General features: G+C 43.9%; 2 protein-coding genes across 3 annotated transcripts; one reads left to right on the top strand and one right to left on the bottom strand.

Annotated features, from left to right (window-relative positions):
• Positions 1 to 20: 20 nt before the first annotated feature.
• Positions 21 to 27,530, bottom strand: LOC106598466 (ATP-dependent RNA helicase TDRD9). Its single transcript, XM_045716409.1, has 33 exons — positions 27,283 to 27,530; positions 22,463 to 22,557; positions 22,270 to 22,337; positions 21,553 to 21,774; positions 20,435 to 20,557; positions 18,036 to 18,116; positions 17,760 to 17,924; positions 17,570 to 17,673; positions 17,333 to 17,455; positions 17,131 to 17,215; positions 16,989 to 17,046; positions 16,788 to 16,892; positions 16,471 to 16,568; positions 15,667 to 15,798; positions 14,896 to 15,061; positions 14,752 to 14,815; positions 14,494 to 14,602; positions 12,638 to 12,691; positions 12,441 to 12,557; positions 10,867 to 10,974; positions 10,651 to 10,751; positions 10,311 to 10,484; positions 9,342 to 9,453; positions 8,968 to 9,183; positions 8,763 to 8,852; positions 8,361 to 8,618; positions 7,994 to 8,161; positions 7,529 to 7,599; positions 7,328 to 7,437; positions 1,577 to 1,673; positions 1,208 to 1,346; positions 906 to 1,097; positions 21 to 776 (listed from the first exon to the last, which is right to left on the bottom strand). Exons 1-33 carry the CDS (start codon positions 27,405 to 27,407, stop codon positions 678 to 680), a joined length of 4,029 nt encoding a protein of 1,342 aa, XP_045572365.1. The 5' UTR covers positions 27,408 to 27,530; the 3' UTR covers positions 21 to 677.
• On the top strand, positions 23,106 to 26,592 carry LOC106598610 (retinal degeneration 3 like). Of its 2 annotated transcripts, none has more exons than XM_014189649.2 (3): positions 23,106 to 23,631; positions 24,263 to 24,591; positions 25,606 to 26,592. In XM_014189649.2, the coding sequence occupies exons 2-3, from the start codon at positions 24,284 to 24,286 to the stop codon at positions 25,967 to 25,969; spliced, it is 672 nt and encodes a 223-aa protein (XP_014045124.1). In that variant the 5' UTR covers positions 23,106 to 23,631; positions 24,263 to 24,283; the 3' UTR covers positions 25,970 to 26,592. The 2 variants fall into 2 exon arrangements, with proteins under 2 accessions (XP_014045124.1, XP_045572414.1); XM_045716458.1 differs by lacking the exon at positions 23,106 to 23,631 and adding an exon at positions 23,889 to 24,094.
• Positions 27,531 to 27,565: the final 35 nt, after the last annotated feature.

Here is a 27,565-nt window from a genome sequence, read left to right as displayed (position 1 = left end):
TTTCAGACGCTTTACTGAAAATGGGGTCCAAGACAAAACTGTTTCATTTGACTAGGACAGTCTAGTCTTGTGTTAGAAATAAGAGGACATATGAGGGGTTCATGTTTCATAGGGTACACAGTGCATACAACACTTGGAAAATCTCCAAAGGGATTTGAAATGACATTCTATAAATACACGTTGATTCCTTCTGGCACAGAAGACCCTTTCATGTCAGTATGCTGAGGTGACAAATTTCACTTGGCTGTTAGGTTACTCTGACGGACTATTCCTGAGTTTGAATGGACAGTGACAGACAAGTCTCATCTGTTGTAAGCACTCAAATGTGTATTTTTGTAAGTACAGTACCAAACTGAAACCAGCACCATACCTTCAGACTAATTTATAAAAATAAAAAAAGGTAATGCCATTTATTGTTTTAAACATCACTAATTATCAAAATAGAAAAGGATAAGTGTTTGGAAAGTATAATTACACTAGCTGAACAACATAACACAGGACAGAGAAGCATGGCAGGACCTTAAGTAAAATGAGTCATAACAATTGCAACAACAACAAAATATTTAAATAAGAATTATCAAAAGAGATTGTCCCTCCTGAGGGTTACCATAAGCAAGAATCTTGTAAAACATAAGAGTGGAGGTGAAAACAGGACAGCATGCTGCTTTAGAATGGTCTCATATGTTGAGCAGTGTGACGGGGTGTAGCTGAAACAGGACCCCTTTGCTCTTTCCATCTTCCTTTTGGACAATCTCCATCTTCTGACTGGGATCCACCTGTACACAACATGGTCACACCATACAAGCTCAACATCAATTGTTTTAACACTAGAAATGATTAAGTATGGACCTTACGCTCTGTAAAAGTGGGGAAAACTAACATTACACCATGAATTCAAGCCATACCTGGTTCCATTGCTTTGGTTCCTCATGGTACACAGGAACAAGGTCTTCTCGAGGGGGTGACTTTATAAACAGACTGACGAGGCGTTCGCGGCAGTCCTCCTGCAGGGTGTTGATCCTGTCAGGCCCCAGGTGCAGAGGACCGTTGGGCCCCTCACAAACCAGACGGTTAATGGCACCACGCAACGCATTGATCTGATCCAACACAAAACACACTGATTATATGTGGAAAGTTGAAGAAAGTTTTAAAACACGATACATATGGATATGAAGGGTCTATGTGGAACTATATGGGTGTTAGCTACCTCGGTGATGTCCTCTACATCGAATTTGACATCAAAGGCGAGCTCCATGTCATGTTCAGGCAGGGCAGCTGCCTGAGACTGGACGTTCCACCCCAGACCACAGAGGGCACCAGTGTAGCTGGTCCTCTCCTCGTTGGTGCTGCAGAGAACAGGCAAAGTTACATTAACAGACCTTTATGACTAAATGCATGATTTGAGGTGAATATGACAAATGATTTATGTTAACATTTAATAAGAACCGCCCATCATTTTACATTCCCTATAAGATCTCACATTCCCTTTGACATTCCCTAAAATACATTCCCTATAAAAGGTACGGTAGGTAATTTGATTAAATGTGATGAGTGTACCATCACCAAGCAGACTGACCGTAGCTCTATGGCAGGGGTGAAGAGCATGGTGATGAGTGCAGGCAGGCCGTGGATGTGAGGCATCAATGTGGTCTCCTTCAGTAGAATCTGTGCACCTAGATCAGCACACACATATATGCATCTTACTGTTATGACAAAGACAAATGTACATTTCTGGTAGGGTCTAAACTAACAGCGAGCCCGTGGGTGGTTCAAAAAATTGGATGGGAAAACTATCGCAATCGACATGGAAATGACTAAAATCAAATCGGTGTAGAAATTATGGACAAAACATTAAGAACACCTGCTCTTGCCATGATCCCTTTAGGCCTGACCCCAATTAGTCGACTGGTCGATTGTTTGGTCGTTAGGCTGTTGGTTGATCGAGATTGTGTTATTGCTCGACTAAACACACACACACACACACACACACACACCTAGTCAAAGGTTTGGACACACCTACTCATTCAAGGGGTTTTCTTTATTTTTTACTAATTTTCTACATTGTAGAATAATAGTGAAGACATCAAAAATATGAAATAACACATATGGAATCATGTAGTAACCAAAAAAAGTGTTAAACAAATCAAAATATATTTTATATTTGAGATTCTTTAAAGTAGCCACCCTTTGCCTTGATGACAGCTTTGCACACTCTTGGCATGAGTCAACTTCTCACCACATTTTATGCACTGCAATGCTAGCTAGGTGTAGCTTATGCTTTCAGTACTAGATTCATTCTCGGATCCTTCGATTGGGTGAACAACATGTCAGTTCATGCTGCAAGAGCTCTGATATGATAACTTCAGAGGATGTCCTCCATCCTAATTACTGTGTAAGTCTACGGAATGATGGGTGAGAACAAAGAGCCTCCTAGGTTTTGCATTGAAGTCAATGTACCAAGAGGAAGACGGAAGCCAGCTGTCCTTCGGCTATGCTATGGTGCTACCCTACAGAGTGCTGTTGAGGATACTATAGACCATTGCAAAACAATGTTTTAATCAATTATTTGGTGACATGTGAATATGTTTATTTTAGCTTTATCTAAAAAGGACAACTTTATCATATTTTTCTTTAATGAAATTCACTGAGGTTGGTCCTCCCCTTTCTCCCCTGAGGAGCCTCCACTGATATATACATATACAGTGCCTTCAGAGAGTATTTAGACGCCTTGACTTTATCCTCATTTTGTTACATTACAGCCTTACTGTAAAATGGATTAAATAAAGCAAAATTCTCAGCAATCTACACATAATACATAATAATGACAGGTTTTGCAAATGTATTAAAAATAAAAAAACGGAAATATCTTATTTACATAAGTATTCAGACCCTTTACTATGAGACTTGAAATTGAGCTCGGGTGCATCCTGTTTCCATTGATCATCCTTGAGATGTTTCTACAACTTGATTGGAATCCACCTGTGGTAAATTCAATTGATTGGACATGATTTGGAAAGGCACAAACCTGTCTATATAAAAAGGTCCCACAGTTGACAGTGCATGTCAGAGCAAACACCAAGCCATGAGGTCGAAGGAATTGTCCGTAGAGCTCCGAGACAGGATTGTGTGGAGGCACAGATCTGGGGAAGGGTACCAAAACATTTCTGCAGCATTGAATGTCCAAGAACACAGTGGCCTCCATCATTCTTAAATGGAAGAAGTTTGGAACCAACAAGACTCTTACTAGAGCTGGCCGCCTGGCCAAACTGAGCAATCGGGGGAGAAGGGCCCTTGGTCAGGGAGGTGACCAAGAACCCAATGGTCACTCTGACAAAGCTCCTCTTTGGAGATGGGAGAACCTTCCAGAAGGACAACCAACTCTGCAGCCCTCCACCAATCAGGCCTTTATGGTAGAGTGGCCAGATGGAAGCCACTCTGTAAAAGGCACATGACAGCCCGCTTGGAGTTTGCCAAAAGGCACCTAAAGACTCCCAGACCATGAGAAACAAGATTATCTGGTCTGATGAAACCAAGATTGAACTCTTTGGACTGAATGCCAAGCGTCACATCTGGAGGAAACCTCGCACCATCCCTTCGGTGAAGCAGCATGGTGGCAGCATCATGCTGTGGGGATGTTTTTCAGCGGCAGAGACTGGGTGACTAGTCAGGATCGAGGCAAAGATGAACGGAGCAAAGTACAGAGAGATCCTCAATGAAAACCTTTTCCAGAGCGCTCAGGACCTCAGACTGGGGCGAAGGTTCACCTTCCAACAGGACAACGCAGGAGTGGCTTCGGGACCTTGAGTGGCCCAGCCAGAACCCGGACTTGAATCAGATCGAACATCTCTGGAGAGACCTGAACATTTCTGTGCAGCAACGCTACCCATCCAACCCGACAGAGCTTGAGAGGATCTGCAGGAAAGAATGGGAGAAGCGCCCCAAATACAGGTGTGCCAAGCTTGAAGACTCAAGGCTATAATCGCTGCCTAAGGTGCTTCAACAAAGTACTGAGTAAAGGGTTTTTTGTAATTGTATTTTTCTTTGTAATTTTTACCCCCCTTTTCTCCCCAATGTTGTGATTACGATCTTGTCTCATCGCTGCAACTCCCCAATGGGCTTGGGAGAGGCGAAGGTTGAGTCATGCGTCCTCCGAAGCTAGACCCGCCAAACAGAGCTTCTTAACACCCGCTTGCTTAACCCGGAAGCCAGCTGCACCAATGTGTCTGAGGAAACTGATGACCAATGTCAGCCTGCAGTCGCCCGGCCCGCCACAATGAGTTGCTAGAGCGCGATGAGCCAAATAAAGCCGCCGTGGCCAAACTCTTCCCTAACACGGACTATGCTGGGCCAATTGTGCGCCGCCCTACGGGACTCCCAGTCACGGCCGGTAATGAGGATATATATATATTTTTTAAATCAGGATATACCTGCAGGCTGCAATGTTTTTATTTGTTGCCAATAAAGTAACTTTTTAGGTTAGTATCATTTTCATTTGGATAGACATTTGATTTATCAAATTACAATGATTTTGAGATAAAGACGTTATTATAAAATGAAACTGTTTCACGAAGATGTGCATATGAAAACCATAACTGGAACGCAGATCGGTAGAAAAGGTTAGATAAATTGGCATTGCACATGAGTAAGGTTGCCGACTCCTCGTGTAGCCTATTACCAGAAATTTCAGGAGCATGATGGTAGAATCAGCTGGGTCAGGTTACATTTTTTCCCCTTCTGGTTATCTAGAACTCTGGCGACATCTTGAGGCATCAAACCGTAAGCTTAAAGCATCAGACAAGCTCATTGCATATAGTTGATTTTATTAAAAACACAGTGTGTCTATATATGGAAAAATACACATTTAAAAATGTCGAGCAATTGATTGGTCAAAAGAACAGATGACTTTGTCGACTAAGATTTTTTATCCGTTGGGGACAGCCCTAGATCCCTTATTGATGTCACTTTTTAAATCCACTTCAAATCAGTGTAGATCAGTGGTTCCCAAACTTTTTATAGTCCCGTACCCCTTCAAACATTCAACCTCCAGCTGCGTACCCCATTTAGCACCAGGGTCAGCGCACTCTCAAATGTAGTTTTTTGCCATCACTGTAAGCCTGCCACACACACACTATAAGATACATTTATTAAACATAAGAATGAGTGGGAAGTGACAAAGAGCTCTTATTGGACCAGGGCACAAATAATAAATAATTTTCCTCTTTATTTAACCATCTTACATATAAAACCTTATTTGTTTATTAAATTGTGAATAACTCACCACAGGTTAATGAGAAGGGTGTGCTTGAAAGGATGCACACAACTCTGCAGTGTTGGGTTGTATTGGAGAGAGTTTCAGTCTTAAATAATTTTCCACAGTCTGTGCCTGTATTTAGTTTTCATGCTAGTGAGGGCTGAGAATCCACTCTCACATAGGTACGTGGTTGCAAAGGGCATCGTGGTCTTAACAGCGCGATTTGCCAAGGCAGGATACTCTGAGCGCAGCACAATCCAGAAATCTGGCAGTGGCTTCTGATTAAATTACATTTTCACAGAACTGTTTGTTGCAATTTCGATGGGGCTCTCTTGTTCAGATATCGGTAAGTGGACTGGAGGCAGGGCATGAAAGGGATAACGAATCCAGTTGTTTGTGTCGTCCGTTTCAGGAAAGTAATTGCGCACCCAGCTCACTCAGGTGCTTCGCTATATCACATTTGACATTGTCCGTAAGCTTGAGTTCATTTGCACACAAAAAAAACATACAATGACGGAAAGACCTGTGTGTTGTCCTTGTTAATGCAGACAGAGAAGAGCTCCAACTTCTTAATCATAGCCTCAATTTTGTCCAGCACATTGAATATAGTTGTGGAGAGTCCCTGTAATCCTAGATTCAGGTGAGATAAAACATCACCCAGATAGGCCAGTCGTGTGAGAAACGTGTCATCATGCAAGTGGTCAGACAAGTGAAAATGATGGTCAGTAAAGAAAACTTTACGCTCGTCTCTCAAAAAAAATAATAAAGTGTCAATACTTTGCACCTTGATAACCAGCACACTTCTTTCTGTATGTTGTAAAAGCGTTACATGGTCGCTGCCCATATCATTGCATAGTGCAGAAAATACACGAGAGTTCAGGATCCTTGCTTTAACAAAGTTAACCATTTTCACTGTAGTGTCAAATCATCTTTCAAGCTGTCAGGCATTCCCTTGGCAGAAAGAGCCTCCCGGTGGATGCTGTAGTGTACCAAGTGGCGTTGGGAGCAACTGCTTGCATGCGTGTTACCACTCCACTATGTCTCCCTGTCATGGCTTTAGCGCCATCAGTACAGATACCAACATGAGCAGCAGCTACGTTTGGCTACATACGGACCGTTAGGGGAATTCCCGCGAGAGAGTAACGGTTAATGTGATTGGATGTTCATTATTTGACTAGGCTACCTGTATTTGACATTGTGTTGTTATTTCGCTGAACACTAGATGGTTAAAAAAAAAAAATTCTCAAACAGGCTACTCAGGTGAGAAAAAAGCCTAAAATGTATAGCCCTGTTGGAAAATATAAATGGACTGTTTGAAAATGTGAGAAAAAAAAAAAAAAGGTCTAAAAAATAATATTAATAAATAAATATATATTTTTAAATGTGAATCACATGTATTTGGTGTACCCCTGGGGGTATACCTGGTGTAGTTTGGGAATACCTGGTATAGATGAAGGGGAAGAGACAGGTTAAATATTTATTTTTAAGCCTTGAGTCAATTGAGACATGGATTGTGTATGTGTACCATTCAGAGGGTGCCTTTGAATGGAGTAAGGTAGTAGGTGCCAGGTGCACCGGTTTGTGTCAAGAACTGCAACGCTGCTGGGTTTTTCACACTCAACAGTCTCCCTGTGTGGCAAGACTTATCCACCACCAAAAGGACATCCAGCCAACTTGACAACTGTGGGAAGCATTGAAGTCAACATGGGCCAGCATCACTGTGGAACGCTTTCAACACCTTGTAGAGTCCATGCCCTGACGAATTGATCCTGTTCGTAGAGCAAAGGGGGGGATCTGCAACTCAATATTAGGAAGGTGTTCCTAATGTTTGCTATAGTCAAGTGTATTTCACTCTGTCCAGCTTGCCAACAGTTATCGAAACCTAGACAGTCCGGGAGCATTGAAAATTCCAAAAGTGCTGGATAGAGGACTATTTTTTGAAAATGTTGAAGGCGAGTGTGGCCCTCCAGACCTCGGTGAAGACCGAATGCAGTCCGCAGGGCAAAATTAGTTGGACACCCATAGTCTAACCCTTATTCTAATGTCCCAGATCATATCCCATTCCCAGTACTGTACCTGTTGCACTGACAGACACGGAGCCAGCCACCAGCATCCGCTGATGGCCGTCCTGAGGACTGTCATTCAACGCAACAGAGTTGATGCTGTCCTTCTCTATGAACACCGACCTGTAAGGAGTTAACACATTCATTAGCACTGGTATATAGTGTCACCAGCACTGGGCCAAACTCTAACCTGATCTGGGTGACACTGACTAACCTGTAGTCGCTGACGTTGCTAAAGCTGTGGAAGTTGACTTTGTGAGGACTGGATGGGCCATGCACACGAACCTGTGGGAAACAGCATCAGCAACACTTTACTTACAGTGAGCCGTAAGACACAATGGGCATCCTGTAGCCACTAACATTCATACACAATTATTTAATACATGTTGTTAACAGTAAAAACATCCCCGGAAACAAATTGTGTTCCACGAATTCCTGAGAGGAATGTGTGGCCCTGGCCCACAGCCACTAATACACCGTAGAACAAAATGTACACCAGCTCACGTACTACCAAAATGTCTCCACCCTCTGGACAGGAGGCAGGCAAAAGGCAGAAAGACAATGACACCCTCTTGTGGTGAACAACTACCAGCACCTCCTGGTTTAACCAGACAGGCAGTCTATTGAACACAGTAGCAGTCTATGAAATGTGAGTCAGCCACTTGGCTAGTGTTCTCGCCTTGCTCTTCAGAGAGGACTGGCTGGTCTTGGCAAAGGACTGGAGCAGGCTGTCAATTAGCTGCTTCTCCTCCTCCTTGCTAGTCTTCCAGGAGCTGCTGGTAGCGTTGGGAGTGAAGGTGCCGTCCTGCAGGTCTTTGTACAGAGACACCAGCACGTCGTGGATCTGCTGCAAGACACACAACCACACAGCACTGTCAGGGTCACAGCCTTTGTTTCTACTGCTGGACAGCTAGGAAACACTAAATGATTTATGTTTATAGCCAAGCCTGACAGGAATACTATAACTGAACAATTATTCCCCATGAGCACAACATCCTAGAAGCTGCAGTGAAGACAGACAGAAAGCTGGCCTGTGTTTGAGGTACCTTGGACTCAAAGCTCTCCTCGGCCTTGATGGCGTGTCCCTCCTGCATCATGATGTCAGCCACGCTGGAGGTGACCGTGTCGGTGTTGATGAGCAGCTCCACGCGCATGACGCCGTGTAGGATGGAGAACAGGGAGACTATGAGCGGGTGGCCGTTCACCAACGTGATGAAGCGGTTGCGGGCGCGGCTGCTCCACTGGTCCCCAAGGATCATGGACTGGGCCGATGGACGCATCCCAGAGATCTGGAACTCCTGGGCCTGAGGAGACAGGGCAGAGCACAATCCTAACAGAATACAGGACAAAGTCATACCAGAATATAGGGATACTAGATCAACTTTCCTGATTAGGAAGTGGCCCAAAGATGTTTACCATTTTGCCTAAATAAAACGCTGTAGCTGTACCTGGAATGGGTGGGCCATGATATCAGCAGGTAGCTTCCTCAGGCAGCTACACGACACCAGAGTGGTGTTTCCAAAGTCCAGAAAGAAAACCTTGAACGTTCAGAACGCACATATACTTTACATGGTTCATCCACTAAAACTGCAACTGTAATCAACCTGGGAGTGATTGTGTGTACTAGTGAGCTTAGTGAGCATGTGCTTGTACCTCCACAGAGCTGCCGCAGACATGCAGGATCTTGGCACGGTAGTAGAGGCCCTGCTCGTCGCCCTCTGAGAAAGGTGCCAGGCACAGCAGGTTTGGGTAGAGGGAGACAGGAAGTGGACACAGCTCATGAGAATTAATCTCCGCTGTCAGATGGCGCTGCTTCTCCATGCTGGCATCGTCCGCCTGGAAGCCCCAGAAGTGGCCCACCTCCACCACCTAGGGAGCCAAGATGAAGGAGGCATGCTTGGTTACCACCTCCACTACAGACTGTGCAGTCTATCAGTTCCTCTAGATAGAATCGTCACCAGATTACTTATTAACACAAAAACAAGTCCCAGAAAGTTGACTGAAAGAGGAGTCTCAATCTGACTAACCTCTGTGATGTTGACCATGAAGATGGGGTTAGAGGGCAGCTTGTCTGGGTCGATGGTGCTGCTCAGCAACCCCACTGGGTAGACCGAGTTGTTCTGGAAGTCCACATTCACACTGAAAACCACAGGACAGAATGAATTATGCTTAAAAAGCCTGGAGGATCCCTCAAAGGGGGAACACAGTGCTAGTGTAACAGTCAAAGTCACTGAGCTGCATCATTGTATTAGGGAGTCTATGGGACTGACCTAACTGACTGTAACTCACTCATGATAGCACTGTCTGTAAATGTGTGTGAGGAGGAGGGAGAGGGTCTGACTCGGCCTAAATCTACCCTCTCAGAGGCTGTGTGATGGCTGTAAAGGGTCAGCCAGAGTGCAAGCATGTCAGGTTACATCAAGGCCCAGTGTGGAGGGGTGCAGACCTGCAGGGTTACGGACAAAGCCCACTCCCCCCAAACCCAGATGACCACTAACAGGACCTCCACCTTCCTGAAGAGGCATTTGGCCCTGAGCCAGAGCTGGCATTACCTATACATCAACTGTCTGAATGACTTTCACTCCGCTAAATGCATTCCTCTTGCGAAGTTGAGGTTAGATGATGTTACCCCCATGCAGCAAACTGTATTTTGTAGCAAACGAGGATTAAAAGCCCAGCTGAGTGGATTAGTAGTGTGAGAAGGATGTATAGGCTCCCTACCGAGCGTACCAGCTGAGTGGATTAGTAGTGTGAGAAGGATGTATAGGCTCCCTACCGAGCGTACCAGCTGAGTGGATTAGTAGTGTGAGAAGGATGTATAGGCTCCCTACCGAGCGTACCAGCTGAGTGGATTAGTAGTGTGAGAAGGATGTATAGGCTCCCTACCGAGCGTACCAGCTGAGTGGATTAGTAGTGTGAGAAGGATGTATAGGCTCCCTACCGAGCGTACCAGCTGAGTGGATTAGTAGTGTGAGAAGGATGTATAGGCTCCCTACCGAGCGTATCGCATGTGGCAGATGGTCCTGTTCCCCGCAAAGTTCTCCACCTCGTCACTGGGATGCACAAACAGGTCCAGAGGATGCCTCTGGTGGGCCAGGAGGAGGGCCAGTAACACCTCAGGGAGCACCCCCGACCCCCGGGTTGTCGTCCGGTAGAACTCTACATGCCCTCTGAAGGAACACACAACAAATGTTTATCTGTCTTACCAATGGACTATGGGCATTCTATAAGCTATGGAAGACCATTTAGGTCAAAACATCTATGAAGTATCTATCTATGAAACAGGTAACATGATGAGTTATTCTAAGTCGAGCGGAGGTTTGATCTGTTTGTTACCTGGATCCATCGAAGGCTATGGACTTGACCTGGCCACACTGGCGGAACAGGGACTGCAGCTGCTTGTAGTACAGGAAACTGTAGGGGGGCAGGTTCCTCACCTGAGACGAGACAATCAAAGAGCATGGCAGTGGTCTAGCATTCACGACATACAAACACTGTTCATGAAAGTATAGGAATTTGATAAATCAGGGATAGGGGGTAATGGCATCATACCAGCACAGTTTTTTTGGGATCATGGCCTGACAGGTCTTTGGAGGCCAGCTCTTCATCCATTTCCCCTTGAGAAAAGTAGTTAGGGTAGTAGGCACCAGCGATAACCACCTGAAAGATGGAGTGCCTTCAGAAAGTATCCATACCCCTCGACTTATTCTACATTTTCTTGTGTTACAGCCTGGATTCAAATATATGTTTTCACCAATCTACAAACAATAGCCCATAATGACAAAATGAAAACATGTTTTTTTATTTACATTTTTGCAAATGTATTTAAAATTAAATAACATATTCACATAAGTATTCACACCCGAGTCAATACTTTTTAGAAGCCCCTTTGGTGGCGATTACAGCTTTGAGTGGTCTTGGGTATGTCTATATCAGCTTTGAGTGGTCTTGGGTATGTCTATATCAGCTTTGAGTGGTCTTGGGTATGTCTATATCAGCTTTGAGTGGTCTTGGGTATGTCTATATCAGCTTTGAGTGGTCTTGGGTATGTCTATATCAGCTTTGAGTGGTCTTGGGTATGTCTATATCAGCTTTGAGTGGTCTTGGGTATGTCTATATCAGCTTTGCACATCTGGATTTTGTCATTTCCCCCCATTCTTCCCTGCAGATATGCTTTCAGTCTTTCACATGCCGTTTTTCAAACTCCAGGCGTGCTGTCATGTGCCTTTTCTCAGGAGTGGATTCCGTCTGGCCACTCTCCCATAAAGCCCAGATTGGTGAAGTGCTGTAGAGACCTTCTGTCAGGTTCTCCCATCTCAGCCAAGGAACTCTGTAGTTCTGTCAGAGTGGTCTTTGGATTCTTGGTGACTTCCCTGACCAAGGTCTTTCTTGCTCGATTGCTCAGTTTGGTCAGACGGCCAGCTCTAGGCAGATAATGGAGACCACTGTTGGAAACTTTCAACACTCTAGAAATGTTATACCCTTCCCCAGATATATGCCTCATCACAATTCTATCTCGGCGTTCTAGACAGTTCCTTAGACTTCATGGTATAGTTTCTGCTCTGACATGCACTGTCAACTTTGGGACCTTATATAGACAGATGTGTTTCTTTCTAAATCATGTCCAAACTATTTAATTGGCCACCGGTGGACTCAAATCAAGTAGTGACATCTCAAGGACGATCAAAGGAAATTGGATGCACCGGAGCTCAATTTGGAGTGTCATAGCAAAGGGGTGTGAATACTTACCTAAATGAGACATTTCCGGATTTTATTTTCAATAAATTAGCTAACATTTCTAAAACCATGTTAGCCTTTTATCATTATGGGTATTGTGTGTAGATGGCTGAAAAAAAAAATCTATTTAATCAATTTCCAATTCAGGCTGTAACACAAAATGTGGAATAAGTCAAGGGGTATGAATACTTTCTGAAGGCACTGTATAAAGAGAAGAGGAAATTCAATCAAATAGACAGGGGCTACAGTGTTTGCACTTCCGAATGATATTCTGAATAGCAGGGATAGGTACAACAGATAATATTATAGTGTCATAATAATAACCATATAGCTTTACGTTGGAAGTAAGGTGTAGAGCTCCAGAATACTGGCATGTGCCTCAGTCTCACCTGCAGGATGAACCTCTGCTTGTGAAGGCTGGAGTAGTCCATTGGCGCTGGGTTCTCAATCACATGCATGTTGAACTGGGACACTCTCTCCTTCAGGTCCTCATAGAGCTCGGCCACCTGGGGGTCACAGAGAGGCAGGGTCAGGTCAGAGACTGGGGTCACCTGGTGTGTGTTTCGTGAAATGCTGGTCTCTATACCTCTCTGATCCTCTTGATCTGGATGCAGTTCTCCTTGCCCCACTCCAGCTCGGACTGGCAGGAAGAAAAAAAAACACACACACACACACACACACCTTACTCAGCAAGATATTGGACCTTTGTCTAATGTCTTTAGGAACCTCCTTTATTACATACACGTCTATGTATTATCCATGTTTAAAGTTAATTGATGTAACATAACGATCTACAGTTCAAGTCGTAAGTTTACATACACCTTAGCCAAATACATTTAAACTCAGTTTCACAATTCCTGACATTTAATCCTAGTAACAATTCCCTGTCTTAGGTCAGTTAGGATCACCACTTTATTTTAAGAATGTGAAATGTCAGAATAATAGTAGAGAGAATTATTTATTTCAGCTTTTATTTCTTTCATCACATTCCCAGTGGGTCAGAAGTTCACAAACTCAATTCGTATTTGGTAGCATTGCCTTTGAGTTGTTTAACTTGGGTTAAACATTTCTGGAAGCCTTCCACAAGCTTCCCACAATAAGTTGGGTGAATTTTGACCCATTCCTCCTGACAAAGCTGGTGTAACGGAGTCAGGTTTGTAGGCCTCCTTGCTCGCACACACTTTTTCAGTTCTGCCGACAAATTTTCTATTGGATTGAGGTCAGGGCTTTGAGATGGCCACTCCAATACATTGACTTTTATGTCCTTAAGCCATTTTGCCACAACTTTGGAAGTATGCTTGGAGTCATTGTCCATTTGGAAGACCCATTCGCGACCAATCTTTAACTTCCTGACTGATGTCTTGAGATGTTGCTTCAATATATCCACATCATTTTCCTCCCTCATGATGCCATCTATTTGTGAAGTGCACCAGTCCCTCCTGCAGCAAAGCACCCCTACAACATGATGCTGCCACCCCCGTGCTTCACGGTTGGGATGATGTTCTTCGGCTTGCAAGCCTCCCCCTTTTTCCTCCAAACATAATGATGGTTATTATGGCCAAACAGTTCTATTTTTGTTTCATCAGACCAGAGGACATTTCTCCAAAAAGTACAATCTTTGTCCCCATGTGCAGTTGCAAACTGTAGTCTGTTTTTTTTTTATGGCGGGTTTGAAGCAGTGGCTTCTTCCTTGCTAAGCGGCCTTTCAGGTTATGTTGATATAGGACTCGTTTTACTGTGGCTATATATAATTTTGTACCCGTTTCCTCCAGCATCTTCACAAGGTCCTTTGCTGTTGTTTTGGGATTGATTTGCACTTTTCGCACCAAAGTACATTCATCTCTAAGAGACAGAACGCGTCTCCTTCCTGAGCGGTATGATGGCTGCGCGGTCCCATGGTGTTTATACTTGCATACTATTGTTTGAACAGATGAACGTGGTACCTTCAGGCATTTGGAAATTGCTCCCAAGGATGAACCAGACTTGTGGAGGTCTACAATTGTTTTTCTGAGGTCTTGGTTGATTTATTTTGATTTTCCCATGATGTCAAGCAAAGAGGCACTGAGTTCAAGGTAGGCCTTGAAATACATCCACAGGTAAACCTCCAATTGACTCAAATGATGTCAATTAGCCTATCAGAAGCTTCTAAAGCCATGACATCATTTTCTGGAATTTTCCAAGCTGTTTAAAGGCACAGTCAACTTAGTGTATGTAAACTTCTGACCCACTGGAATTGTGATACAGTGAATTATAAGTGAAATAATCTGTCTGTAAACAATTGTTGGAAAAATTACTTGTGTCATGCACAAAGTAGATGTCCTAACCCTCTTGCCAAAACTACAGTTTGTTAACAAGAAATTTGGGGAATGGTTGAAAAACGAGTTTTAATGACTCCAACCTAAGTGCATGTAAACTTCCGACTTCAACTGTAAATGTTCTCACCTTTGGGTGCCTCAACTCTCCTTTGCTTCTGGACGTGTGCCAAGCCTTGAATGCGTTGACAAAAGCAATGGAATCACTCTGCACACCGTGTGCGAACGACAGCTTGCTCCTGAATATTCAAACATTTAAGAGAGGACAGGGATGACAGTCTTACAGCAGACAATAACTCAAATGGCAGTGACGAGGTAGATATTGTAGAAGTGTAATTATATATTTTTTGCTGTATGAGAGAAAATACATTTTCAAGTGCTGACTCACCTGTACCCTGCCAGCTGCTGCAGGGAGGGCATGGCAAAGAAGCTCTTCAGAGACAGAGAGGCGGCTAAGGGAGAGAGACAGGTTGAGGAGTCGTGGCCTGAACACACACCTACAGACAAAACAGAAACCACAGACCCCACTGACCTATGATGAGGCACTCCTCCAGACAGCCAAAGACGTGGCCGAGCACGATCATCTTCCCTAGGTGCAGGTCCACAGGCAGGTGAGCCAGGATCCGACCCAGAAACGTCAGTTCTCCATCAAAACGCTTCTGGCTTTGACCATCGTTCCCCACAGACAGTGCACCCATCTACACCTCACACACACACACACACACACACACACACACACACACACACACACACGTCATGACAATTATCATTACTTCAATAATAACAACTGACTACAAGAATACTTAACCATCACACACACAGTCAAAAATAGTCATAAAAAATACAAAAATGGCTCTGTCCATCAATCCTTCCAGCTAAAGAGCCCATCCACAGCACATACACAGACTTAATCAAAACACTTTACGCCCCGCTAAATCAAGCTGACAAACACACACACAAACACCCCTGACAGAGCTAATGCTAGCTTTACGCCCCGCTAAGTCACAGCTGACAAACACACACACAAACACCCCTGACAGAGCTAATGCTAGCTTTACGCCCCGCTAAGTCACAGCTGACAAACACACACACAAACACCCCTGACAGAGCTAATGCTAGCTGACGTAGAGGTCCTGACACAGCAGAACCAATGTTAGGAAACCACTGCAACATCACAAACACACAGTGACAGATTTGGGTGTTCAGCAACGTGGTATCTACGATTCTTATTGGAAACCTCTCCACAAATACAGGAATCCAATGACTTCAATGGTTGTTTGTGATAAGGTCCACAGTGAAGTACCTCTTTGAGCTGGAGTATGGTCCTCTCAATGTCATTGAGGTGGGGGGGTGAGAGAGCAGTGGAGAGGAGGGAGCGGGGGTCCCCCATGTCCAGAAGCTTCACCTTCAGCATGATGTTGGCCAGGGGGGCACGCTGGGAATAGTCAGAATAAAATATAAGTTTCATACACTGAGTGTACAAAACTTTAGGAACACCTTCCTAATATTGAGTTGCACCCCATTTTGCCCTCAGAACAGCCTCAATTTGTCAGGGCATGGACTCTACAAGGTGTCGAAAGCATTAAACAGGGATGCTGGCCCATGTTGATTCCAATGCTTCCCACAGTTGTGTCAAGTTGGCTGGATGTGCTTTGGGTGGTGGGACCATTCTTGATACACACGGGAAACTGTTGAGCGTGAAAAATCCAGCAGCGTTGCAGTTCTTGACACAAACCGGTGCGCCTGGCACCTACTACCATAGCCTGTTCAAAGGTACCCTCTGAATGGCACACATACACAATCCATGTCTCAAGTGTCTCCTCCCCTTCATCTACACTGATTGAAGTGGATTTAACAAGTGACATTAATAAGGAATCATAACTTTCACCTGGTCAGTCATGGAAAAAGCAGGTGTTCCTAATGTTTTGTACACTCAATGTAGGTCTAGTAGAGTAGCATGCCTAGTCTTTCAGTAATCACATACAGTGCATCAATACATCAACAAATAAATCCATCAAGTTTGCAGTTGTTAAACATCATACTGTCGATCATAGTTATGAGCTTGGTTCTTTGCCATCATGGCTGACCTAATGTTCGACTCTCTTACCACCATCTCAGGAACCACATAGTCTGGGATCTCATTCCTCCAGAACTCCTTGGTCACCAGCCGGTAACAGTAGCCCTTAGACACTCGCCCAGCCCTGCCTGAGAGGGACAGAAGAGACGTGAGTCACAAATCCTCAGTGGCAATTCTAATTCTACCCTGGGTGCAGGGTTTGGTTTTTGCCCTAGCACTACACAGCAGATTCAAATAACCAATTCATCATCAAGCTTTGATTATTTGAATCAGCTGTGTAGTGCTAGGGCAAAAAACTAAATGTGCACCCAGGGGGGAGGGGCCCCAGAAACCCTGCTGTACTGTACCTCTACGCTGGTTGCAGTTGGTCTTGGAGGCCCAGGTGAGGCGGAGGGACTGGTAACGGGTCTCTTTGTCACAGACCATGTGTCGTGCCAGACAGAAATCAATCACTGTCAACAGGAATACGTCACAAACTCAGACATGTGGAGTGAATACAGTACGGACATATAGCAAGGAAGGTCTGTAAACATTATGAAAACACACACCATATTTGACATCTGGGACCGTAACAGAGCTCTCTGCTATGTTGGTGGAGAGGATGATCTGTTGAGACAGAGACAAAACATCAAAAACACTTTGCGTTCTAGAAGTCCTATTCAGTAGACTGGGTTGTGGTGTGATAGTTACCTTCCTGTATCCTGGGACAGGCACCAGAAACACCCCATTCTGCTCCTCCAGAGTGACAGAGGAGTGGAGAGGGTACACCTGCAGCCTGAAACATACACCATAACAGCCCCATCAAGTTTCTACTATGCACCGGACACTCTACCATAGTCACGCTCCAGAGACGCCACCACTGAAAGTGCACATGTACACACACAGCACCCACCTCTTGCGCACCAGCTTGGACAAAGCCTCCTGCATGTAGTGGATCTCACCCAGACCAGGGAGGAACACCAGCACACTGCCCCGGTCTGGCAGAGACAGGCCTCCCTCCCTCGCAGTCCTACTGCTGAGATACACAAACACACCAGGACAACTAAGTCAACGGTAATTAATAAATAGTGAACGAGTGGTTTATTTATCAAGCGAGCTAAGATGAAGAGTAAAGCGGTTGACCCCTCACCTCTGATCTTTGGCCTCTAGCTCGTCAAAGCTCTGGATAAGGCTGACAGCCACGTTGTACATCTCCACAGTGATGTAAGGGTCATCTGGACGACGGGTATCCACCTGATAGTTAATAGACAGTGTTAGGTTAGTCTAAACCATGAGTACCAGCTACACCCCCAGACTAGGCTTGGCGCTCCCCCTCTCACTCTGTAGGGAATCAGGCTGCAGAGGTCATCCAGGTAGAACTCCTCGATGGCGTAGGGAGCCCCCTCCACCTCAAACACATAGGCTGGGTTCATCTGGCTGCGGATAGGGGTGCCAAAGTACTCTGCAAACTCCCTGCAGTTGATGGTGGCTGACATGAGGATGACCTGCATAAAGGGGGAAGGGAGGCGGTGTGTGTCTGTTCAGTCAGTACGGTTTAGGATCACATGGTGGTGAGTGCTGAGATGAGAAGCGTGGGATGAGAAGCGTGGGCTCACCTTGATGAAACGAGAGTTGGAATGGAGGAGCTTCCTCACAACCAACAGAAGGAAGTCCAGCTCCTCTGTCCGCTCATGGACCTGAAACATACAGAACCACCCTGCTTACTGACTGGCTCATCCTCTGCCATGGTAAAAAGATGTTACTCACCTTCAGCTAGAATGATGTTACTGGGTACTAAGAGACAATGTACGCCAGATAGGACATCATCATTACCAGTCAAGTCATATCTGTAGACTACTTTGAAATAGTGTCTAGAATTGTTGTTACTTTCGGTACTTCTGTCAAATGTGTCTCACAAACTCTGTCTATCAGCGTAGCCGATGTCCACTTACTCATTACTAGTAGCCTGCACTGGGAGTCGGGGTTCACCTCATGTTAGCTCCCCACTCATGCTGCACAGAACACTTTACAATGCAGTAAGATACCGGTAGCTCCTCTTCTCTTTATACAGTGCACTCGGAAAGTATTCACTCCCCTTGACTTTTTCCACATTTTGTTGTGTTACAGCCTGAATTTCAAATGGATTACATTTAGAATGTTTGCCACTGGCCTCCACACAATAACCCATGTGTAAGTAGAAATGTTAGTTTTTTTTGAGAATTTTACATATTAATAAAAGATGAAAAGCTGAAATGTGTTGAGTCAATAAGTATTCAACCCCTTTGTTATGGCAAGTCTAAATAAATGAAGGAGTAAAAATATGCTTAACAAGTCACATAAGTTGCATGGACTCTGTATGCAATAATAGTGTTTAACATGATTTTTAAATTACTACCCCATCTCTGTACCCCACACATACAGATAATTGTAAGGTCCCTCAGTCCAGGAGTGAATTTCAAGCACGGATTCAACCACAAAGACCAGGGAGTTTTCCAATGCCTCGCAAAGAAGGGTACCAATTGGTAGATGGGTAAAAACAAAAGAGCAGACATTGAATATCCCTTTGAGGATGGTGAAGGTATTAATTACACTTTGGATGGTGTATCAATACAACCAGTCACTACAAAAGATACAGGTGCCCTTCCTAACTCCGTTGCCCAGCGGAGGAAGGAAACCGATTAGGGTTTCACCATGAGGCCAATGGTGAATTTAAAACAATTAGAGTTTAATGGCTGTGATAGGAGAATACTGAGGATGGATCAACAACATTATACTTACTCCACAATACTAACCTAAATGACAGAGTGAAAAGAAGGAAGCCAGTACAGAATAAAAATATTCCAAAACCTGTATCCTGTTTACAATAAGGCACTGAAGTAATACTGCAAAACATTTGGAGAAGACACATTTTTGTCCTGAATACAAAGCGTTATGTTTGGGGCAAATCCAACAACACATTACTCTTCCTTTTTTCAAGCATGACGGTGGCTGCATCATGTTATGGGTATGCTTGTCATCGTCAAGGACTAGGGAGTTATTTGGGGGATAAAAGGAAATGGAATAGAGCTAAACACAGGCAAATCCCAGAGGAAAACATGGTTCAGCCTGCTTTCCAACAGACACTGGGAGACAAATTCATATTTCAGCAGGACAATTGCCTAAAACAAGGCCAAATATATATTGCTTACCAAGTTTCTTACTAAGACAACATTGAATGTTCCTGAGTGGCCTAGTTACAGTTTTTACTTAAATTGTCTTAAAAATCTATGGTAAGACTTTCATTGCTAGCTTACAGCTGAGGCTAACATCAATTCATTACCCTTGTACTTTGTTAATAATATGCAAACCATAAAGCTAAATATGCTGATTTCAAAGCTGATTGCCACCAAAAACGTTATTAATTCACTTAAATTGGTCTCTCCGTCACATCTCTCCATCAGCCAAAGATGATCTATTGCCTAAGCGTGTGTGAATAGGGCTGACAGTTCTATGCAAATGTTGTTGATCAGTACAATAAAATGAGTCCAAAATGGAAGTGAAACAGATTGTCACCTGTACCCCCATGAAATCAGCCAAACAAGCTCAAAAACTCAATGCATGCACACAGTCCTATTGAATATGCATTCACCTGTATTGTGAATAGGCCTAGGATACATCTTGATTTACCCAGTTTATCATTAGAGATTTACCATTGAAATAACTGATTACCATTAAGTTGTTAAGTAGTTAGATTGTTTTTACCAAAGTCAAATTGATTGTATGATTGTTTAACTAACTAATACATGGCCATCTCTGAAAAATGTTGACATACATTTTTTTGAATGAAATTGAACTCAAAAGATGACCAATGATTGAACAGAGCAGTAGATTAGTTTATCTGTCTGGATCAAGTGCCATTTTGTGACTTTGGCTAATATACCTTTTTTTTGGTATCGTTTTAGTATCGTGATACTAAACCTGGTATCAAATTCAAAATGACTACTTTGAAATGATGACCAGTCTGAGTGTCAGTTACCTCATCTATGAAGATGTGGGAGTACTCAGTCAGACTCTTTGCTCCGACCAGTTTCTGCAGCAGCACCCCAGTGGTCATGTAGATGAGTCTTGTGTGTTCAGTGACCATCTTCTCCAGGCCCACCTGAAACAAACAGAGAAGTACATTTTCACACACAAGCACAGAAATACACAGACCATTAAAGCCTAAAGGCAGACGTGAGGATTCTAAATCTACTGTAGCTGTAGGTATTTATCTATCTATCTAGCTATGTGATGTCAAACATTCTGTTGAACAACTCACCTCCACAACAAATTCAGCACACAAACTCTCAGAGATCAGACAAATTGCCCGTCCTAACATTTCTTCTCCCTGAGGAGTTCGCTCTCATGTCCTGCTACTCAAATCCAAGTACAAACTCAGGCAAGACTTTCACAAAACTCTCAGGAAGAAACGAAAGACAGAGATAGAAAGCACTGTAAACATCCATCACACTACCCTTAGGACAGTCAGACAAAGCCGATGCTCAGAGGAATGTACAAAAACAGCCCTCCCTCATGGCAGGAGTGTCATGGGAAGGTCACTGTGAAAGTGGATAATGCTCTGTTACTCTCCATACATCCTCAAGGCCCGGATTCAAGCACTTAGGTGTTCATCAGGTCAGCCCATCAGTCTCACTCCTCACTCACTGTCTGCCTAACAGTGACATCACCGCTTCTGCAAACCGCAGCAGAGCAGACAGAGGAGGACCAGGGAGTTATAACTAGACTGTGTCTCCTGTTTCAGAGCTGGAAACAGAGCAACTAGGCAGCCTGGAAACAGTCCAGCATGGAAGTGTCCACCCCACTCCTCCCTCTGCAAGAGAAACTTCAAATGGCCTTTTTGTACGGAGCTTCATCAAGGGGTAATAATATCGCTGGAGATGCAAGACTCAATACACTGCCCCTTGTTATGAAACATGAACACTCAATTCTGTTTTCTGCAACCTTTTTCTCCATCTTCTTTCCACGAAGGGATGTGCACGCAAATCAGACTTTGTAACATACTACGCATGGTCATGTGTTTTTTGGGATATATATATATATATATATATATATATATCAAAATGGTATCATCAACAAGGTGTCTGTGTCACTAACCTGGTATCCAACCAGACTACCCAGGGTGCACTTGCGCTCTCTGGCGACCCATCGGGCGATGCTGCTGGCGCCTATTTTGCGAGGCTGGGTGACCACGAGGTTACAAGGGGCATTCTTCTCGCTGTAGTAGTCCAGGATGAACTGGGGCAGCATGGTAGTCTTCCCACTGCCTGTGGCTCCACGGATGATCACCACTGAGTTGTTTTCAATCAGAGAGATGAGCTGGAAATACACAAACACAGAACTGCACATCGAACTCAATAGAGGGAATGAAAGAACATATTGTAGCCATTTAAAGATGAACACAATATATGATTCAACAATCTAAATTATAGTATATAATAAATCTGTTTTTTTATATTCACAAAATCACAATAACATTAAAACATTCAGATTTTGCTCTTGTAGACTTTTACATGAGAATCTGAATATGAAATGAAAGTCTGAAACACACATCTCTTCACTAATGGCCCTACTTGTGTGCACATGAAGACATTCAGTGGGCTATTCCCCCTCTCGTGGCGCTCATGGCTCCATCAGATAGAATCAGAGCTCATCTGAAGCACACTGTAAAACCTTGAGTAGTGTTATGACCTGAGGAACTGTTGCTCATGACCAAGTCTATGACCTGAAAATATCCTGGCATGGCAGGAGGAACAAAAGCATGCATGTGTGTGTCAGTTTGAATGTGTGCGTGAGGCTACTAAACTATTTTACCTCCTGTCTATTTTTTGTGATGGGCAAGCTGGGGTACTCATAAGTGGCCAATGGAGGTGGAGGTACACCTAGAGTTGGAGAGATTGAGGTAACACAGAAAGGTTTGCTCAATGGCTTTCTTCATTGTTGAGGAACAAAAGGCATCCAATTGGAAGCCAAATTAATTAGAAGATTATATAAATGTGTAACTCACTCGCCAAAAAGTCAGGCTTTCCTGTCTTGTTCCTCAGTCCCCCATCTGAGTCATCCCTGTTTGGACTGCCCTGCTGTTGGGGAGCTTTTGCAGGGCTATAAAGAAGAATTTTTTTAAATTAAATTAAATTAAAATTAAAAATATATATATGTCAAATCGAAAGCCTGACATTTCAGTGTAAACACACACACACAAGCAATTAAGCATCAAAGGGAAAAAAGGTAGGTCAAACAAAGCGCCCCCCATTGGTCTACTATTAAACAGCAACAGGCTCTTCACATTCGGCTCATATTCAAATACACAAACCAAAGCCATCTCCAGGGCAACAGACGTGTGAAGAATCCAGTCTGAAAATGGCTTGGAAAAAACACGCATGTTTTGTCTCAGCAAGCACACTAGTAGTGAGTGGTGATAATGTGGCTTTGTCACTGTGAATAAGTAACGCTATGTGAATAATGCTAATTAGTCTTCGTCAAGTCAAATAGTTCTCCCCCTTGCTCTTTCTGAACTACCTTCTCCCCTCACATCACCCTCCCTCTCCACTGAAATCCCCCTTTCACTACTTGCTCGGTTTCTAACATTCCTCTGTCTCTTGCTCGCCCTCCCCTTCATCTCTCCCACTCCTCTCATTCCGTGGCTGGGCCAGTCAGGCCTGGGGCAGTGTGGCAGGGAGAGCAGTCCCAGTCATCTCAGCTTCTCTCTGGGCAAGAGGAGGACTTTATCTACACAGCAGGCAGACACACTGTCAGAGCTGGGAGCAGCTCACACACACATTTATATGCACACGCGTTGACTGACTTACACACGCACTTCAGCATCTAACCACAAAGCAGCTGACCTTACAACAAAGCAGCACAAAGGAGAGTGAGGTGAAAGGAGAGGAGACAGCACTGAGTCAGAGGAGAACAGTGAGTAACTCTGCTGGAAACAGTTCAGAGGGCAGGAGAACAGGGACGAGTGAAGAGGACAAATACGCAGTATAGAGAGGAGAAAGAGGACCATTTCTTTGCTTACAGACGGATAGCAGAGTCCAGTCAGAACCAGAGAATGAAGACCTCACGGGCAGACCCAAGGAGACAGAGTCCTGGAGATGGTACTCTGTGAGACGCCTGCGTTGATCTCTCTAGATCACTCTGTCTACATCTGGCTCATCATTGCAGCATTCAACAGTAAGTATCAACCACGCAATGGCTTTTTTTCCTCTTTTCTCATTACATAGGCTATTTGCAATGATCAGAAAGTTCCAACAATAAAAAAAGCACTCATCTAGACAATAGGCACGAATCAGGAATCTCAATTGCATTATTTGAAGAAATTAGCTAGGACAGGCAGGTTTAATAACAAAACAAACTATTTTTCTTGTGCTTTAAGACATTGCTGCCAAGTATACAGCACTGCGTGCTCTGTTCACGTAGCATGACCTGTGACCCCAGGCTGTCAAATCTGTGTGTAGCTCAGGTGTGAGGTACAGAGAGAACAATCAGTCTGAGGAGATTACTACACACCCACACCTGGGCATCCTCACCTGAGTGAGAATGCCACTGAAGGCAAATCAAACACTGATGATGACAGAGAGTCAGGGACCAGGGATCAGCTTGTGTGGAGGTGATCCATTTCTCACTTTCAAAAAAGGTGAGTCTTCAACGAGTGCAGATCAGTCAATAGTACAATTGCAATCCTTTGAATTGTTCTGTTAAAACAGACTTCGGGAGAACAGGGGGTTATTCCTTGTCACTCGTGGCAGCAGTGTCAATACTTTTGCTTCAGATGTAAAATACTTTTTTTCTCTTCTCATTGCAGTAACCACAGCACTCCTCCGCCATGCCCCTGTTCAGCTGGATGAAATGGTCGCGTGCTGAAAGAGAAAAGGCGCAGGATGAGGGGGCGTCCACAGGGGTGTCACCCAGCTGCACACTGATCAGGGAGCTGCTGTGGCACGTTGAGGAGAGGGAGTGCATGGCGCGGGAGGTGGAGCAGGAACACAAGCTGGCCCACAACACCACGGGATACCCCCACTGGCTCCAGAGCTACCCCAGGTTACGCACACTGATCCCCGCATCGGAGCACCGCCAGCTGGAGCACTTGTGTGCCCAGATCCACCCTATGCACACCGCTACGGTGCTCTCCAGGTACATCGTACACCACTCTTCATTCAGTACCCTTTTCATATTAGCAAAATGTGTCCAAAATAGCCACTGCCCCCACACCAGGATGACAATAGGCAAAAGAGACAAGACTCTCAAAGAGAGGGGGGTAGAGCAAAGCTGCCAGGGAAGCCACTTTGTGTTATTGTCACAGAAGTAGGTTACATGGGGTGTGATCATGCAAAGGTGAAGGGGACCCTATGGGGCTGAGCACAGCAAAAACAACCCACAGGGAAAGAGCTTTCCATTAGCAGTATCATATCCCTATTAAAATAAAAACACAAACCCCAACATTTTACAGTGATGGTGAGATTTGTATGAACAGACTGAATTTGGTATTTCTGAGGGGCTAACTGAGGAATCATACTTTAAATAACCTTTAAATCCACCATGGGTCTAGTAAAAATGAATGTAAATTATACTGAACAAAAATGAAAATGCAACAATTTCAAAGATTTTATTGAGGTACAGTTCATATAAAGAAATCAGTCAATTGAAATATATTAATTAGGCCCTACTCTATGGATTTCACAGATAACCTTGTTTTTAAAGGTACAGGCGTGGGTCAGAAAACCAGTCAGTATCTGTTGTGACCACCATTTGCCTCATGCAGAGTAACATCTCCTTCACATAGAGTTGATCAGGCTGATGATTGTGGCCTGTGGAATGTTGTTCCACTCCTCTTCAGGGGTGGCTGTTTGCATAATCACATCACAACAGTAACAAGATCGCCCGATTATTCCGGAAATATTATTTGGTGTGACTCTTTCACTGCATTTATTTTGTCTTCTTTGCAAAATGTCCTCCTGACAACTAGAGATTGGAGCGGACGCATAAATACGACCTCAGCCTTATCACCTCACACAATACATGATACTTTGATGAAATAGTTTCAGCATCATTTGGTCAGCTAGGCCTAATGGATAATTGAAAGCCCAAACAGTTTCATTATTATGGATAATAGTTAAATAGTTTATTAACCCACTATCTCATTCTCAGGTTCCGTGACGTGCTGGCCAGCAACAAGATCCTGCCCTGGGAACTGGTGTACGTCTTCAAGCAGGTGCTGAGAGACTTCCTCAACAAAGAGGAAGGGGAAGAAGAGGAGGATCACATGCCGCAGCCAGAACTCCTTGGGCCAATGGAGGCCTGGACCAACCGATACCAAATGAAGCAGGGATTTGTCACACCTACTGTGCCCAACTGTGGTGAGCCCCAGAGAGAAGAGATCCCAACCATCTCTGGCTATGTGGACCGTACCATGAGAGGCTCTTATCCTTTCACTGCCCATAGGGTCTGGGACCTTCCCTACTACTACCCAGTGCCACACAACTCCACAGAGGCCTACAGCACCCCACTGTGAGAGCGGGTGGGCTGGTAAAGTAGTACCCAACTCATGACCTTACTAGCTTCTATCCTTGTTAGGTCATGACTGAAAGAGTTGTCATCTTAAAAAAATATGTTACAGATTCATTTTAATTAATGGGACTGCAACAAAATCTAGCCCTGGACCAGCACTTGCATGGGGGCAGATTCATACATACAACAATAGATACTGCTAGCTAACTGGACTAGGGGTGCATCTCAATAGACTACTCAGTTACTCTAGCTACTACTGTAATTTAGAAAGCTACTTAATTTGCACTGATTTAATAAATCAACCCGTTCCTAGGAATTTTGGCACCTGGCTAGTTAGCTACTTTACTGTGTTAGTATTACTGTAGTAGCTAAATAATGCTAATATTTACTGAAAAATATGTAGCTAGCTATGTACCTAACTAAAGCAAAGTTCCTTTCATATGTTAGCTAGCCAGCCAACAAGTGTGAAAGTTTCTAGGTTCCATCCAATTGGCAACAGATTCCCAACAGATTGTTCTACCAAACGGTACTGTTGCCGCTAAAAGCCTGTGCGTAATGACGTAGTGCACATAGAAATACATTGTGTGGTTCAATTCCCAAGTACCGAATAAAAAAATACAAGTGAAATGTGTTTGCATCGCATTTAACTCTACTGATGGTTCTCAAAAGAATGTGGGTTATATAGCTTGTGTGTTCTAGACAACAGCACGTACATAACGCTCTAGAGCGCATGTATAGCCTACATTATGAGATTATGGACAAGCGCGGCAGCCAATCATCGATGATCATGTCACCTGAATAAGACCCTCGATATTTATTAAAATGTGCATTAAACTCATCACCTTGCACTTTCACCACTCTGTAAAATTAAATGTATTTAATATGTAGCCTGAAACTGCATGCTTTTCCCGATACATCTAGTGAGAGGACCACGCGTCCTCACGTGACTCCAAATTTACTTCGATATGGTTATTCTATCAATATTTGCTAAAAAAAATAAAAAATAGAATTTTTTCCCCCACCTACATTTCTATCATAATTCTATTTAGAGACAACAATATCCCACCTTGTCTAGCAAATTTTCTTTTTTCGAGATTTGAAGTTTCCCGAAAATGTTTGTTTCCATCTGGCCTGTCAATGCATTTTTTTATCTGACGTACTTTAATAGCATAAAAACGGTTGGAGGGAAACCTGGTTACTACAGGCAGACTGTACCGTCTATGGTGCAAGGGGACATGTGTAAGCTAGCTAACGTTAGCTAGCAATTCCATCTACATTTTGCTAGCTAACGTTAGCTAGCTAGCCAACTGAACTCACCTCTGTATTGATGACTCCTCTAACTTTACTTCTTTTGGAACTTCATCCGTGATTAGAATGTTAGCAAACTGGGTCCCTAATGTAAACCATTCTGTTATCTGTTCTGCAGTTATTGCTTTCTTCATGTTTCATATGTTGTTCACGCCAGAGACTGCTGATACGTTTTCAAAGGTGGATGTTGCTGTAGAATTCTAAATGAGTTAGTCTTTGGTTCAAAGACACGTGACAGTAGTACACCTGCTGACTCTAGGTCTGAATCAAACATCCCATCTGGAAGCTAGGG

The sequence above is a fragment of the Salmo salar genome, chromosome ssa01, assembly GCF_905237065.1.
Source record: "Salmo salar chromosome ssa01, Ssal_v3.1, whole genome shotgun sequence".
Classification (NCBI taxonomy): Eukaryota; Metazoa; Chordata; class Actinopteri; order Salmoniformes; family Salmonidae; genus Salmo; species Salmo salar.
This window is presented reverse-complemented; position numbering and strand designations above follow the sequence as displayed.

Excerpts from the sequence above, each read along its gene's own strand:
- LOC106598610 (XM_014189649.2), top strand. The coding sequence starts at position 24,284 with ATGCCCCTGTTCAGCTGGATGAAATGGTCGCGTGCTGAAAGAGAAAAG. Across the intron at positions 24,592-25,605 it reads ACCGCTACGGTGCTCTCCAG|GTTCCGTGACGTGCTGGCCA; the intron begins GTACATCGTACA and ends TCTCATTCTCAG.
- LOC106598466 (XM_045716409.1), bottom strand. The coding sequence starts at position 27,407 with ATGAAGAAAGCAATAACTGCAGAACAGATAACAGAATGGTTTACATTA. Across the intron at positions 18,117-20,434 it reads CCCACATCTTCATAGATGAG|GTCCATGAGCGGACAGAGGA; the intron begins GTAACTGACACT and ends TGTATGTTTCAG. Across the intron at positions 15,062-15,666 it reads CCATACTCCAGCTCAAAGAG|ATGGGTGCACTGTCTGTGGG; the intron begins GTACTTCACTGT and ends TGTGAGGTGTAG.